Below are 14,219 nucleotides of genomic sequence, written 5' to 3' on the forward strand. Positions count from 1 at the left end.
TCGCCGCCATGGACCTACTGACGCATTCAGCTAAGTCCAAACCCGACTGAACGGACTCACACATGGCATCCTTACCATCCTGGACCAAAGCAAGGAAACCAACCCGTTCGTCCCCTTCGGGAATATGTTCAGCCGCTAACGCAACACAGTTCCACAGAGTGTGCGTGAAACGTGACAAGGCACAAATGGAGTTGGCCGCCTGAAGCGCCATACCACCAGAAGAAAACACCTTCTTCGCCCAGCCATCAAAACGTTTGTCGTCCCTATCAGGAGGGATGGTAGGGTACGACGCCTGCTTTGCCGGGGCCGTGGCCGCCTGCACCACCAAACTTTCCGGAGTGGGGTGCCTGGTCAAGTAGCAGGGGTCGCCACTGGCTGGACGGTATTTCCGCGACAAGGATCTGCCCACTGCCGGGAGACTCTCCGGAGCAGTCCAAGCCGCCGCCACCCTACGCTGTAAAGCCATATGGAATGGCAGAACCGGGTCAGATGGGGGACCAACATCAAGGATGTCCGTCAGATCATCCTGCACAAACTCCCCCGGGGGAGCAGACCATCCCAGATACTCAGACACCCTAGCCATAAGGCGCCGGTATGAGGAATCGGCATGGGAGCCAGGCTCAGGCCGACCAAATTCCACCTCCGGAGAGGTGTCCAGACCACTAGCATCATGCAGCGACTGCCTCAAATCGTCAAATTGACCATGGCCCGAGACAATGTCATCCGGCACCTGATCAGGAACCAGGCCAACCGAATCCTCATCCGCCTCCGAAATATAATCCAAGTGGTGGAAAGGCACCTGAGAGTGCCTGCTTTTAACCAGAGCCTTCCTAGGGGGTACACCCGAGACACGGGGCACCTCCGACACGAAAGGCGTCGAGCGAATCGGCGCCGCCGTCGAGAAAACCGGCAACGGCGCCGAGGAAATCGGCGTCGACGTCAGATGCAGCGCCTCCAATATCGGCGGCGTCGACACAGCCCTCGAAGCCGGAGCCCCGAGCGTGTCTCTCGACGACCTGAACGTCGACGGCTTCGACGACTTCCTCGGAGCCGGAGCTTCGAGAAAGCCTGTCGACGCCCTCGACGCCTCAGACGTCGATGTCTTCCTCGAAGACATCACAGGTGCACACGGTCTCGATCGCGTCGAGGACCGGGACCTGGAACGGGTACGGCGAGAACGAGCCTCCTTGTCCGAACGGGACCTCTCCCGTGACTCGTGCCGACCACTCTTGCGAGCGGCGTCTCTCGACCTCACACGGCCGACCCCACTCGGGGGCGCGGACGGTTGAGTACCCTGCGACTCAAGAATCGCCAACATTTTCTTCCCGAAGGAAGCCCATTCCTCCGGCGTCGCACGGCTGGTGGGATAACCGACGTGCCGGGCAGAGTCCTCGGAAGAGGACCTGGAAGGCGACCGGTGACGGCGCTTCCGAGAACGCCTCGAAGAGGCAGAGGAGTGGCGAGACCGACTCCTAGAAGAAGACCGACGAGACCTCCGACGATGACGCGGAGAGTCACCCCTCGAATCATCCGTCGAAAGCCCCGCCGACTTCGACTTCCGGGGCTTGGACACCCGACCTACCGACAATTTCTTCTTACGTTCGCGTAAGGCCTTGGAAGTGAGCGACAGGCAGTCGACACAGTCATCCGTGTCGTGGGCCTCCCCGAGGCACCAGAGGCAGGCGTCGTGCGAGTCAGTCACCGACATCTTGGACCCACACACCCCGCACTTCTTGAAGCCCGGACGCGGGGTTGAAGACGAAGTGGAAGACATCGCTGCGAAGGAATATTCACAAACGAACAGGCTCGAAGAACCAGAAAGAACAGAACTCCAAAGAGTCGAGGCTAGAACCGAGAAACACGAAGCAACACGTTCGCGGAAAAAACGGAACTGAGGCTACTGGCGTCGTGCGTCCTACTTATCACATCGGATGACGTCGGACGTCGGAGGAGGTCCTCGACGGCGGCGCATCGACGTCATCGACGCAGGACGCAGACGCCGAAAAAGTTTCCGAAGCAGCACAGCTGTGGTGATTACTGTCATAGATATGGAATACGTCGGAGGACCCAATCCCCTCGAAAGGGTATTAACTGTCTGCAGAGTATTGTGATTGCTTCCCACCTCCCTTTTGCTCTTCTCTGACCACCTCCGAAATCCCCAATCAAGGCTCACCTTAATGTTTGAATGGATGAGCTCTCCATCCTGCTTCTGGTACAGGGGCGCGTATTTGACCAGTTACTTCACTGGTTTCGGAAGGCGAAATGCCGTAAGTATGCAGTTTAAAAAGTTCCAGAGTAGAGTCTTTTCTTTGTTTGCTTTTCTTAACCTGCGATCTGTCCTTATTTCCAGGTGCAGAGTGGAAGTGATGCTTCGAGGGATATTGCCGGAGATAAACTCAGGTGAGTTTGTGATAAAATGATCCCTTTAAATGTCTTTGAATCCCTCTAGTAATGTCTTTCTTTTTTCCCTTAGGGGCCGGGGTGCGGTACCAGGCCAAGAAGTGGCGCCGACCCGAAATGAGGAATGGTTCCGTCAAATATGGCCAGGTAAGTCTTGTGACGGAAAATCAGGCTTTCCTCATTTGTTCCTCCTGCTCACCTTTTGTCTCTTCTTCTCCCCTGCAGGTGCAGAGATGTGGCGGAAAGCCCAGAAGGTCGCGGTGGATAGTGAAGAGCCCACGAGGCAGGTGAGTGATGCGCGGCGCTGCAACAAGTAGCGTGATGCTTTTAAAGAATGTATATCTTCAGGATCGCTGGCGTGATGGTTCCGGACACAGGTAGGAAGTTAGATTAAGTTCTTGGTTTTCACCTTTTCTCTTCCCTTCCTTCCTTTCAGGTATCCCAAGATCGAGGCGGGCGTGGCTGGAGGCAAGATGCAGGAGCAGGCACGGTGAGCGTTCAGCTGCTAGATGCAGAGCAACGCGAAGCACGTGTGGCAGTCCGGGCGTGGTTTAAATAGCCTTGGAAGAAGTTCCGGGTAAGTATTCTTCCACGGTCCCCACCCAAGTAAAATAGTTCCTTTGATAAAATAGTCCCTCCTAAGCCTCATTTGGCTTGAGGCTTCATGCAGCATGGTCTGCGTCAGGTAAGTGCACCAAACACCCTCTTTTATGAGCCTGGCGCCTATGGCACCAGGACTGATGTCCAACATGAGCCTGGCGCCAAAGGCGCCAGGACAGAGTCCAAAGAGCCCCTATTAGGCGCCGCTGGGCTTTTACCCGAGGGCATGATGCCTGCTCCCGGGGGTGCTGGGCCTGTCCTGGTGCTCCGGGGGTAGGCATCATGACAGCCATTCTGAGATTAGAGTTGGGGATTTTATCTGTGAAATCTGTGGTATTGAAAAAAAGGGCCGAATTATATGTTAAAATCTGCAATATTTTTGCGAATCCCTTACTGAAATGTATTGAGGAAGAAATCTGGAGTAATAAACAAATCAAATTTGCAGCTGATATGGCTGCGTTATTTAAAGCAATAGAATGGTCCCCAAAGTGGGTGGACAACTTTGGACATCAGAAACACCAATTACGATGTCGTTTGGATTTATGGGATTGGCAGAACAATTTTGCTCATTTAGAGAATCTCAAAAGCTTTGGCTTTGTCACTCACATGCTATATACCTATAGAAAGGCCCAGAAATATTTCAACTTATGCCCATCTGTAAATTTAAGATGCTTTTTACTTCTCATGTGCATTAACCATCTACCACTACTAGCTGCCATTGGCGTTGAGCGTTCAATATCCAACAAAGATCGCTTCTGTAGAATATGTAAATCAACTTGGGGATAAGGGGTTCTGGTAGTGTGTTTAAATACTCTCAATCCCAGTCTCCATTTGTCTTTATATAGAGTGTGGTTACATGCCGATCGACTTCTTAATAACAATGTCTATTAGGGTAAAACCTAAAAACTTCAACGGATTGATGTACTGAAATTATCGGACTATATTCTATATTGAACTATGCTGTTGAGAAAATTTCCCTGAGGAGGGTAACCATAATATATAATACATAATTTGGGCTGAAACTGAATTGACATTTATTTATATATGTGCAAAAGGGTTACATTTCTGTTATTTTGCTATTATTCTTTATATATGTTTTAAGTATTAAGTATATATCTTAGCTAGTGTCCATGGGCTCTTAATGAGCTTTTTTTAGGGCAGGCCAGCCTCCCAAAGGCACAGCCCTGAGTGCTGGTCTTTCTGCCACATCCAAGGTGTCAATCGTCTGCTTTGTTGCTTCCTGATTTCTCCAGGTCGTAGGTCAGGTTTACAGATGCCCACTGTTCTGTATTGGCACTCCGATTTGTAAAGGGATCACAATTGAAGCTGCCTATTCTCCTTACACGAGTCCAGGCTTGTTCCCCTTTATACTGGGGCTTTGGATAGAGTTGGACCAGAATGGTGCCCGACAGCCATTTGGATAGCCTCCTCTACCATAGGGTCATGTTATTGACGTACAGCTCTCTGGAGATAAGGGGGCAAGGTGTTATAAAGTTGTTTTTATGACGTTTTCCTTCAGTTACTGTTATCCCTTTGAACCATCCATTAAGCAAACTCTGAATCTTGTGTAAGAGTTTTCATGGCGTTTCTAGTGGCTGTAGATGAAGATGCCATAATTTCTGATGATGAAATTCGGGAGTGTAACCTGGCCTCTCCAGGATAACATGCTTTAAGACTTCATAAACAGCATCTCCATCAGGATTAAAGATTTGCTAGCCTGCTGGAGTTCGCCAGTCAGCAGAGACATGATAAATCATTGCTAGTGCTTCTCCAATTTTGCTGTTTCTGCCACTCATTCACAGTTGGTAAAGGAGTCCACTAGATGTTCCCTATTGCAGTATTTCTAAAGGACAGCAGGGAGAGGTTTTGGGGCCAAAAAGGGTTGGACTACCACAGAAATTCAGTTCACCAATTACCTTCAGCTGGCCAAATACAGATTCTTTCATGAGCGGCTCCAAGGACATAGCGTGAGTCTCAGATCTGGCTTCCTCCTTCTCCTGATTCCAAAGTTTCATTTGTACTTTGGTGAAGAGCTGGGAAAGGTCTCAGAAGCTTAGATTCCTCCTTTATTTCCTGGGTCTGTGGACTCTGCTGTGGTGCAGCAGAAATGCGGTCAACAGCACATCTAACCAGAAGAGAACTCTGGAATCCTGGGTTGTGTTTGGCTTTTCATCAAGGCTGGGATTCTAGGGTTCGGCTATCCGTGGTTTCTTCACCTTCTTCCTGTATGGCTCGTCTGCTGGTCCTTCGTCCACAGCCAAGACAAAAACCCCAATTTCCGACTCGGGCAGGAAGGCAGTTGACAGGGAGATGGAGGGTAGACAGGTACCCTGGAATGACTCGGCTGCCCTGGATTAGAATCTTCCTTTTCTGTATAGAACCTTCTCTGTGGATTGAACCAAGAAATATAACAGAGGGTGCTTTTACCCACTAGGCCAGGGCTCTATCACTGTGCATGGAGGCTAGAGTTGACCTTACTGAACAAGCACTTCCAACTGGTACCATTAGGACTTTTGTAGGGTTTGGGCATTGGCACGGCAGAGCTAGTTGGATTCCAGGGTAATTCCAACTTCCCCTCCACAGGTTGCGAATTACTTTGTTGTCCTCGTCTTCCTCCTTGGGTTTACTATTTATCTCTCCTCCGGGTCTTGGCCCATCTACATCTCTCCATTTCACCCTCTACTTTCTCTTCAACACTCAACACTTCCTCCCCATTCACTTTCCACTGATATTCCTTCTCAGTCTGCTTCTCTCTCTTTTTCTATTTGTTTCACCTCCTTCTTCCCTTCAGGGACTCCTCTGATGATGTTCCTCGTCTAACGTTTCTCCTTCTTTTCTTGTCACATGTTGTTTCTCCTCTTTCCGTCTCCACTCTTTGGCCTTCTCCTCCTCGGCTGATTTATACTATCTCTTGCGGCTCTTCTCCATTCTCTCTCCTTTTCCTTCACACCTTCTTGCCACTCTTTCTTTCTCTACTCTCTCCCTGCGTCAAATCTCCACCTCCTTTCAGCTCCCCATGCTTTACTCTGCACACTTAGGCTCTCCTGCACCTACTGCCTCTAACTCCTAATTCCCAAACTTCTCACTTGATTCATCTTTTCTTTATACCCTCACATAATTTGCGATTGGTTGGATAAATGTGAGCTGCGTAGCAGCTGTGTACTTAGGGCAGGCTCCGCGGCTGGTGCAGACTGGGCAAGACTACAATTTCCCCAGGAGTTCCAGGTTGTGCAGCTGAATGCTGTGAATCGATGCACCAAGATATCATAGCCACCCAGCATCTTGGATTCAGACAGTGCATCTCCTCCAGCCACTTGGCTTCCTGATGCCTACATTATGGTCTTCTGTCATGAGGAACGGGCTCCTGTTTCTTTCAAGGGACTGCAGTCTGAGACTGAGATGGTGTGGCAGCATCCACGAGCCTGCGTCTTTCTGTCAGCTGATACTTGCTAAAGATGCCACGAGGCCCGCACAGGCCCGGCCCACAGCTGTGGGTCTGTGAAAAGGGCAGCTAGAACTGTCCAGAGCTCAGATTTTAGAATCCTAGTTATAAATCTTGAACCAAAATGGGAGTTTGGGCTTTTAGCCATATGGCAACCTACTTTTTACATCTACTGGCATTGGCACTGGGAGAAGTGCCAACAATGACACAAATGTTATGATTGGTGTGACAGGGTGACCAGCCACAAAGAATCACGCCGACTCTTAAAGAAAGTCCCAAGGGTGTTTATTGAAATAAAAGTGGTCAGTACGGCTTTTAATCTCAAAGATCTTCGGGACTACTGGGGTCTTTGTGGGATTGGCGCCAGGGCTGACCCTTTTCTCTCAACTGCCCTGGTCTTGATTCTCACCTCCCTAACCCAGACATCCCTAATGGGGTGTTAGGGTTAGGGAGGTGAGAATCAGTAACCCCTATCTGTCTTTTCTTCTCTTTACACGTCAGGTGTTTTCCCTAGGACGCCGGATGTCTGGCTCCCTAGGGATCTTCGAACTCTCCCTTGCCTATTACCGCTTAGTATTCTCAGAGAGTAATGAGTGGTGTCTTCAGTCGCCCATAGTCACGCATATACTCTCGTACCTGTTCCTGATCCCTTTTAAATCAGCCTCCTCCCCCTCCCCTACTGACCCTCCAGTCGCTCACTCTGCGCTTCCACCTCCACCCTTTGATCTTACTTCCTTCCCTACTCCTTACTGTTCATCTGATTCCAAGCTCTGTTTTACTCTATACCAATATCTACTCCCTCACGCCCACTCATTGTTCCTCTCCCAGTCTCTTTCAATAGTTATTCCACCGTCCGCTACTACCCCTACCCTTCTCCATCTTCCTCTCTCTAAACTCTCAGGCATATCGTGCCCTGCTCCCCCCTAACTAGCTCCTGGTCAGACCCTCAGGGACACTCCGGGATATGGTGCCCTGCATACCCCTCTCACTACCACTACATCTGCTCCCTACTAATCATACTCCCAACTACCACTACTCTGCTATGCCTACTCCTACTCTACTACTCACACTCTCCTCTCTCTTAAATAAACACTCCACAGACCCCCTTCTTAACAATATCCTCCACACTCCAACACACACACACACACACATACACACACACACACAAACAAATATCCCCCACTCGCAGGATTGGATACTCACTCTGCCCAATCACTTACCTGGCTCCTGGGGATGTGACAGAGAATGGCCATAGAAGGGATTAAAAGGGCTAGTAATCCATGCTCCTTTTCAAAATGCCAACTGTTTTTTCAAGGCTTTTTCCCCTATCAAAACTCCATGGTGGTTTAGTGGGACCCGGATTTATAGGGCGGTTTCGGTTTCACCCTTAGTAACCATCTCTGGTGAGATAGTGGGTTAATTACCCTTTCCTCTCTGGGCAATCGTTGCTGTCCTGATCGCCGCTCCCCCTGCTGCAGGTCTGCATCCTTAACTAACCCGTCTTCTTGTGTTCGCAGCACAGAGGGATGCCGCCTCAATCTTCGACATTGGAAAGCATGTATCTCCTGGTTGCTTCTCTGCTTTGGCGGCCTGGAGGGCACCATCACCACAGGTAAGAAGTGATGGGGAGGGGGCCTGCCTGCACTCAGGCACCCTTGTTGGGCTGGGTTCCCTCCGTCTCCTTGTCAGGGCCACAACGTAGACCCCGTCACAATTGGACTCAGATGTGCCATCAGCTAGAAGATCTCCGTCTAAAAAGACACCAAAAAAAACGCTCACTGCAGATGAGGAAGGGACCCCCTTCTGAGTTTACCCTCCTTTAGGAAGACTCCTAACAAACACCAAAAGTGATAAATGCAAAGTGTTTAATCGTTACCATTGGCCATAGGCCTGGGTACCTATCATTGAATTGTTAGCCCAACTGTGCCATTACAGAAGGGGCTCAGCCATACAAAAAGCTATCAACTTCGGTCATGTAGCCAACTGGGGTAGTCCAGCTCGAACCACTTTATCATGTCCCCATGTATGTGAACACAAGCAATTCCATATAGGTTTCAGGGCGTGACCTAGACTGATTTACATACGTTTTACACACTTCTGTAATGGCAGTGCTGGCTACAACATACAAAGGAATTGCCAGTGGTTATATTGGGTTATGTTAAATCGCCTTATGTCCAACGGGAATGCTCAGGTATGGGGCCCAAGTTCTCTTACCTAGAATTGCTAAGCTTACTTCACTCATGATGCTCAACACGTCTGAAACATGTCAAGGGTTACTTGTGCTCCTCTGCAGAAACAACGTGACCTAGCAGTTCAGTCTGGTTTTCCCAATTGTCTATTGGTATCAAGACTGCTTTGCATATGGATTTTCCCTTCCTGCAATGGCAGACCAGGTTAAAAGAAATGTGACATGGTAGCTGTGCAGAGCATTTGCCAGTAATTATGATTAATTAAACGTTTGCCATTTATCCATTTCTGCTGTTACATATGCTGGCCATCCAGGAGTGTCAATTTTCCAAGCCTGTCTGCCTGCCTTCCACAGTAACCACCATTTTGTGACACTATCCAGCAGAAAGTTATTATTTATGTAGTACAGATGTTAACTAAAGTAACACATGCAAGAATTCTTGTCATGAAATTTATAAAAAAAACATTTTGTACATTAGACCGTCTTTCACAAACAGCAATAAACGTACAACTATTGCACAAAAGTGATGTAACCATCTTCAAAGAAACACACATGTACTACTGGATTCTTCAAAACTGTAGAACACACTATACACAGAAGCGCAAATAAGTGAAAATTAGACCACATTACTATTGTAAAATGTCTGATGTCATTCTGCACAGTAGAACATTCCCCAAACAGTGTCATATTAAAATCTTGTCTCCCAGGTATTTACCAAATAAAGACTGAAGAGCCGGAAAATGCCCTAAAGGTCCCTCGTCCATTCTCATTGTAAAGGATCTCTTTGAATGGAATGAAGAGCAGCTTACAGCTACCCCAGCACTCTGATTTAGTTTAAACCTATACTTTAATTGAAGCATATATTTAGTGGCTCAGGTATCTGAAGATGCACTGGATCAGGCTTGGAGGGGTAGAAAATGGCAGGCACAAGGTTGGCAGATTTCTCAGCTGCCATCTCAAATGAAGTAGCCTTTGAGATTCCTCCATGTGGAAAATTACATTTTAGGAGAAAACTGGTACAATAGTTAAAATACGAATGAAGCACTATATGCTCTTCTCTTCCCACCAAGGACATCACAGGTGTTTGGAATGTGTAGATGGAGAAGGGAAATGAAAAGGTAAGTAGCAGGTTGCTGGATTCACGAGTCAGTGATTGAAGAACGAGCAGTGTGAACAAAGTCAGTGCAACAAATAAACACCCGACGTAAATGTGGTCAACAAAAACTGCATTAAACTTGTATCTTTAAGTAGAAAAGTGTTTAGCAAAGCAGAGAAAGTCCATAATTCACTTCTTCTCGGTTCATGTTTCAGAGTACTTGTATACACAAACGCTGCCATCTTTCTGACCAGCTAGCAGATGAGAGTCCATAATGCCCCACCGAGCCAAACTCCAGTCCCCACGGGAGCCAGGTGGGAGCAGAGCAGTGCAGTGACCCAGATGTACATCCCAGAGTGCTAGGCTTCCAGTTGTCAAAACGACAACAGCTGTACCATCTTTCAAATCTCCTTCGAGGTACCTGAAATCAGTACAAAATAATTCTCAGTAAATTGCTGTGAAGTGATCACCATCCACAAAAAATCAATCAGGGGTTTACAAGAGAAGTAATGAACACAGATTTCCCTTTAATGGTACAAAGTAGGCAGAGCTAGAGAGAAGCAGTGAATTTACAAGCAAAACACCCTCCCGCAGAACAATTCAATACAGTGGTTAAACTCCAGAGATATTCCCGATAATCCCGATGGTTATGGTTCACAAATCTATTGAAAAAAGCACAAGGTCACTCTTTCATTCCTAGTCTTTAGCTGCCAGCCCTTTTCCTTTAGGCTCATGAGTCATCAAGCTCATTTTTGATCCTCAAAGAAAGGAGTACAAAAAAGATCAAAAACAGAAACCTGAGCCCATGAGTGTTATGCAAGGCATTTGTGCAAGGGAAACCCTTCTTAGGGGGTCCCATGTGTAGGGTCCAGAAACGGTTACGGTCAGGTGGTTGACATTTTTTTTAGAAAAGAAAAAGTGTTCCTAACATTTACTTGTTAAAATACATTTTTACCTATGTTCAGACAGACATAGCACTACTAAATCGCGATTAGAAGGACATGGTTATAGAAAAATATCAATTTTATAATTTAATCTCAAATTGTTAATTTACAGATGCAACATATAATATGAAGTGACTAAGACAAATAAAAATACATAAAGCTTCACACATTTAATTTATTCTTGTTCTAAACATTCCTCTTCTAAAGTGTACAAAAACAAGGCATTCAAAAATAGAAGTTTTAAGCCAAAGAAGAACAATATTCAATAAAGATAACATATGGTATTCAATCCAATGCTCCGCCTCGATTTATAACAACATTTCATCAGTTTTAATACAAAGACCTACATGTTTTGACAACAGTGCTAGAGTCATTTATTTGGCACAGTCGTCTACAAGGTCAATATTATTACAGGTCAACCACAATAATATATTAAGTGTTGCGCAATTAATACAACACATTTATCGTCAGTCATAAAGGGCCTGATTCATGGAAGTGTTTAATAATGGCACAATCCCATAGGAAAATGTTCTGTGAATCAGGCTCTAAATGTCCTAAGTTATATTTCATAACTACTATGTAGCATTTTTGACACCCGGGCCCCTCAGCAAACCCCGCCGACCACCAACAAGATCATGCAGTGAACTTGATCACACAACCTACGAGTTTAAAGGGTGTTCCCCAGAGTATCCTATCTCTCCAAAAAGTAGTATATATGGTCACTGAAGGAAAGCTCTTAGAAAGGAGCAGGATGGTTTAATAGGTACAGGGGATACTCTTACTAGACACAGTCCCCTATGGCTGTGAAAAGTCCCAGCCTCTGAAGGATGGTTCAATGGTCTTGAATTCATCAATAAGGAAATGTATTGCTTTCATTCTGGTTAGGTTGTAGGCAAGAATTTGTAATGGGCTTTCCTCTCTTGATCTCCCATAGCCTCGCCAACCCAGCCATCCCTATAACACACATTTTCAAACTTGCGATCAGTAACAACTAATATTTAAAGCTAGCTATAGGTGTGGGCCTAAAGGCCAAGACCTTATCCATCTGGCGCCGAATAAGGTTTTTTTTTTTTTTTACTGTAGACAATTTTTACAATGTTTGGCTCTTCCTTGTCTGAGTAAATGAAGAATTAAAGTTTCTTATTTCCCTGTTTGTGTAATATATTTTGAGTCCAAGTCGAGTTCCCGAAGGAATTTAGCTGTAGCTATGGTCAAAGATACATTCTCACCGCTCATAGACTGGTACCACCAGGCTTCTTCAGATAATGTTGATACTTGAAGCCTGAAAAATTGGTGGTGAATAAGCCTAAGATGTTTGGTCCCTGGACAGAGGGTGACAAGGTGGCGCACTGTTTCAGTAGATGTTGGATTATCACAGAATCGACAACTGTCACTTTTTGATTGATTTCGACGGTACAATATTTCATTTGTTTTCATGAGATTTAGTCGTGTCCTCAAGAATGTTGTTAGGAGCCCTTTGTCAGGAATTTCTTTTTGTTTTTTTCTGGTCTCGTTAACTTTGTGCGAGTCCCAGAAAAGATCCATAGATGATTTATATTTGTTGGCTCTATCCAGGGTCACAATCCAATCCCAGATCTTCATTTTTTCCTTGACTTTGTCTGGGATAAACTCAAGCTCCCATTCTGAACTTCCGATTTTAACTAGCAGGTCAAGATGCTTTTTAACCCAGGTTTTGAGGGTACTGCTTTTGCCAGTGGTTAGTTCATTGTGGAGAATCTCAATGATTTTCGGTCTTGAATTTCGTAGGATGTTTCCCAAGAAGAGTAGTGTGTTCCTCTCCACAATTGATTTCACTGATAGAAGGCATAATTTTCTTCGGATTTTAGCCATAGGTGTCGAGGATGGAAGTCTCAGAACTTGCTGCCAAAATAAGCCTTCAAGTTTGGGCCACAAAGTAGAAGGTAATTGGGACATAGCATCCGCCCCATAAGTTATTGCTGGCGCAACTTTTGTTTTGAAGAAATTTATTACCGGAAGTAATGAGAATTTTCCAGATTTTATATCTAAAATTCCTGCTTGAACAGTAAGGGTTCTGGTTTTTGCAAAGAGATGTTCTTGCATCGTTGCTTCAGTGAAACTTCGTGAAATTTTACCCCCCAGGTAAGCGAGATTCTTGACCACTTCCAACTTTTCTGAATTTATGTACCACTGGAATTTGCCATTGGATTTAGTATTGTTCTTTTCCATGATGAGTACCTTTGTTTTACTCTGATTAAAATCCAGGACGTTTTTCTTGAGGTATGTTGCAAAGCTATTTAATTGGCGCTGAAGGCCTATAGCTGTCTGGTCCATCAGTATTATATCATCGGCATAGAGGAGCCGGGTGACTTTAGCTTCCCCCATCGATGGTGGAAATGAACGGATGTTATTTTCGTTATCCTTGATGTCGGCCATATAAGCATTATAGAGGGTAGGTGCCAGGGGGCAACCCTGCTTGACCCCCCTAGCTGTAGGGATGGAGGAGGATAGTTGACCTTGTGCATTTAAGCGAACCCTCATTGAGGTTTCAGAATGTAATGCTTTGATCGGATCAAGGATAGAATCTGGACACTTGGCCTTCTCTAGTTTTGAGCAAAGTTTCACTCTGTTGATACGGTGGAACGCCTGTCATAAATCTTCCCCCGTCTCACCTGTGATCGGGATCTCCCTTGTTTGGCCGCAGGACTCTTCCTGAGGGTGGTTCGGGTCTTGAATAGGCTCGCCCGAACCTCGTCAGGTTGCAGAGCGCGTTCAGAGTTCCGGGAAGTTCGTGGTTCCAGGGTGTCCAGGATTAGCGATAAACAAGCAATGTAGGGGGAAAGTCCAGGAACAGGAAAAAAAGGCAAGGAAGGAAGTAAGAGGATCAAGGAAGCAAATGTAGAAAGCAAACACACGTCGGGTCACTATCGAAGATAGCGATGAGACGCGCGGACCCGCAGGGGCATGACCAATTTATAGTACGTGCTACGACGTGAAAGCTAGTGCGTAGCACGGAGCTTGGTACGGCCATGTTGGGAGGAACAAGGAGTACAAGCCCTTCGTAACAATGACCATGAGGTCCAGAAGGGGCAATTTCGCCGGGTCATGACAACGCCTGGACCAGGTCTATAGAAGCAATGAATATTTTTGGGTGATCTTCCATGACTAACCTTTAGTATATTTATCATCAAGATGTTAATTGAAGTTTTTAGATGTTTAACAAATCCAGATTGAAATGGGTCCATTGTGTTAGATTCTTTTTGCCAAGCTTGAAATACCTCTAGGATCAATGTTCCAAATAGTTTTCCGATAACGTCAAGTAACGCTATAGGTCTATAGTATTTGGGGTCGTTCTTCGGACCCTTTTTATAGATTGGAACGATGGTAGCAGTCTTCCATGATCCGGGTATATTTCTGGAAGCCATGGATCTATTGAAAATCTCAAAAATCAAAGAGGTCCATTGTTCTGGGTCTTGCTTTAGGTGGATGTTAGATATTCGATCGGGCCCAGGGGCTCGAGAATTATTAAGCTTCTGTATTTTTTTCAAAATGATTGATTTATCATATGGG

At 46.2% G+C, this 14,219-nt stretch overlaps 1 protein-coding gene across 4 annotated transcripts in view; it reads right to left on the reverse strand.

Moving 5' to 3' along the window:
* Positions 1–8,293: 8,293 nt before the first annotated feature.
* The window catches only part of PALB2 (partner and localizer of BRCA2), a 645,542-nt gene continuing 639,616 nt past the window's right edge, over positions 8,294–14,219 (reverse strand). For all 4 annotated transcript variants that reach the window (XR_011303236.1, XM_069647386.1, XM_069647387.1 and 1 more), the window contains one exon: positions 8,294–10,147. Coding sequence is in view for 3 of the 4 variants with exons in the window: in XM_069647386.1 (XP_069503487.1) it covers positions 9,931–10,147 (217 nt within the window). In the remaining variant the exon portion in view is untranslated. The remainder of the gene's footprint in view (positions 10,148–14,219) is intronic.

This window comes from Ambystoma mexicanum, chromosome 2q (genome assembly GCF_040938575.1).
Source record: "Ambystoma mexicanum isolate Mex_15411 chromosome 2q, UKY_AmexF1_1, whole genome shotgun sequence".
Lineage (NCBI taxonomy): Eukaryota > Metazoa > Chordata > Amphibia > Caudata > Ambystomatidae > Ambystoma > Ambystoma mexicanum.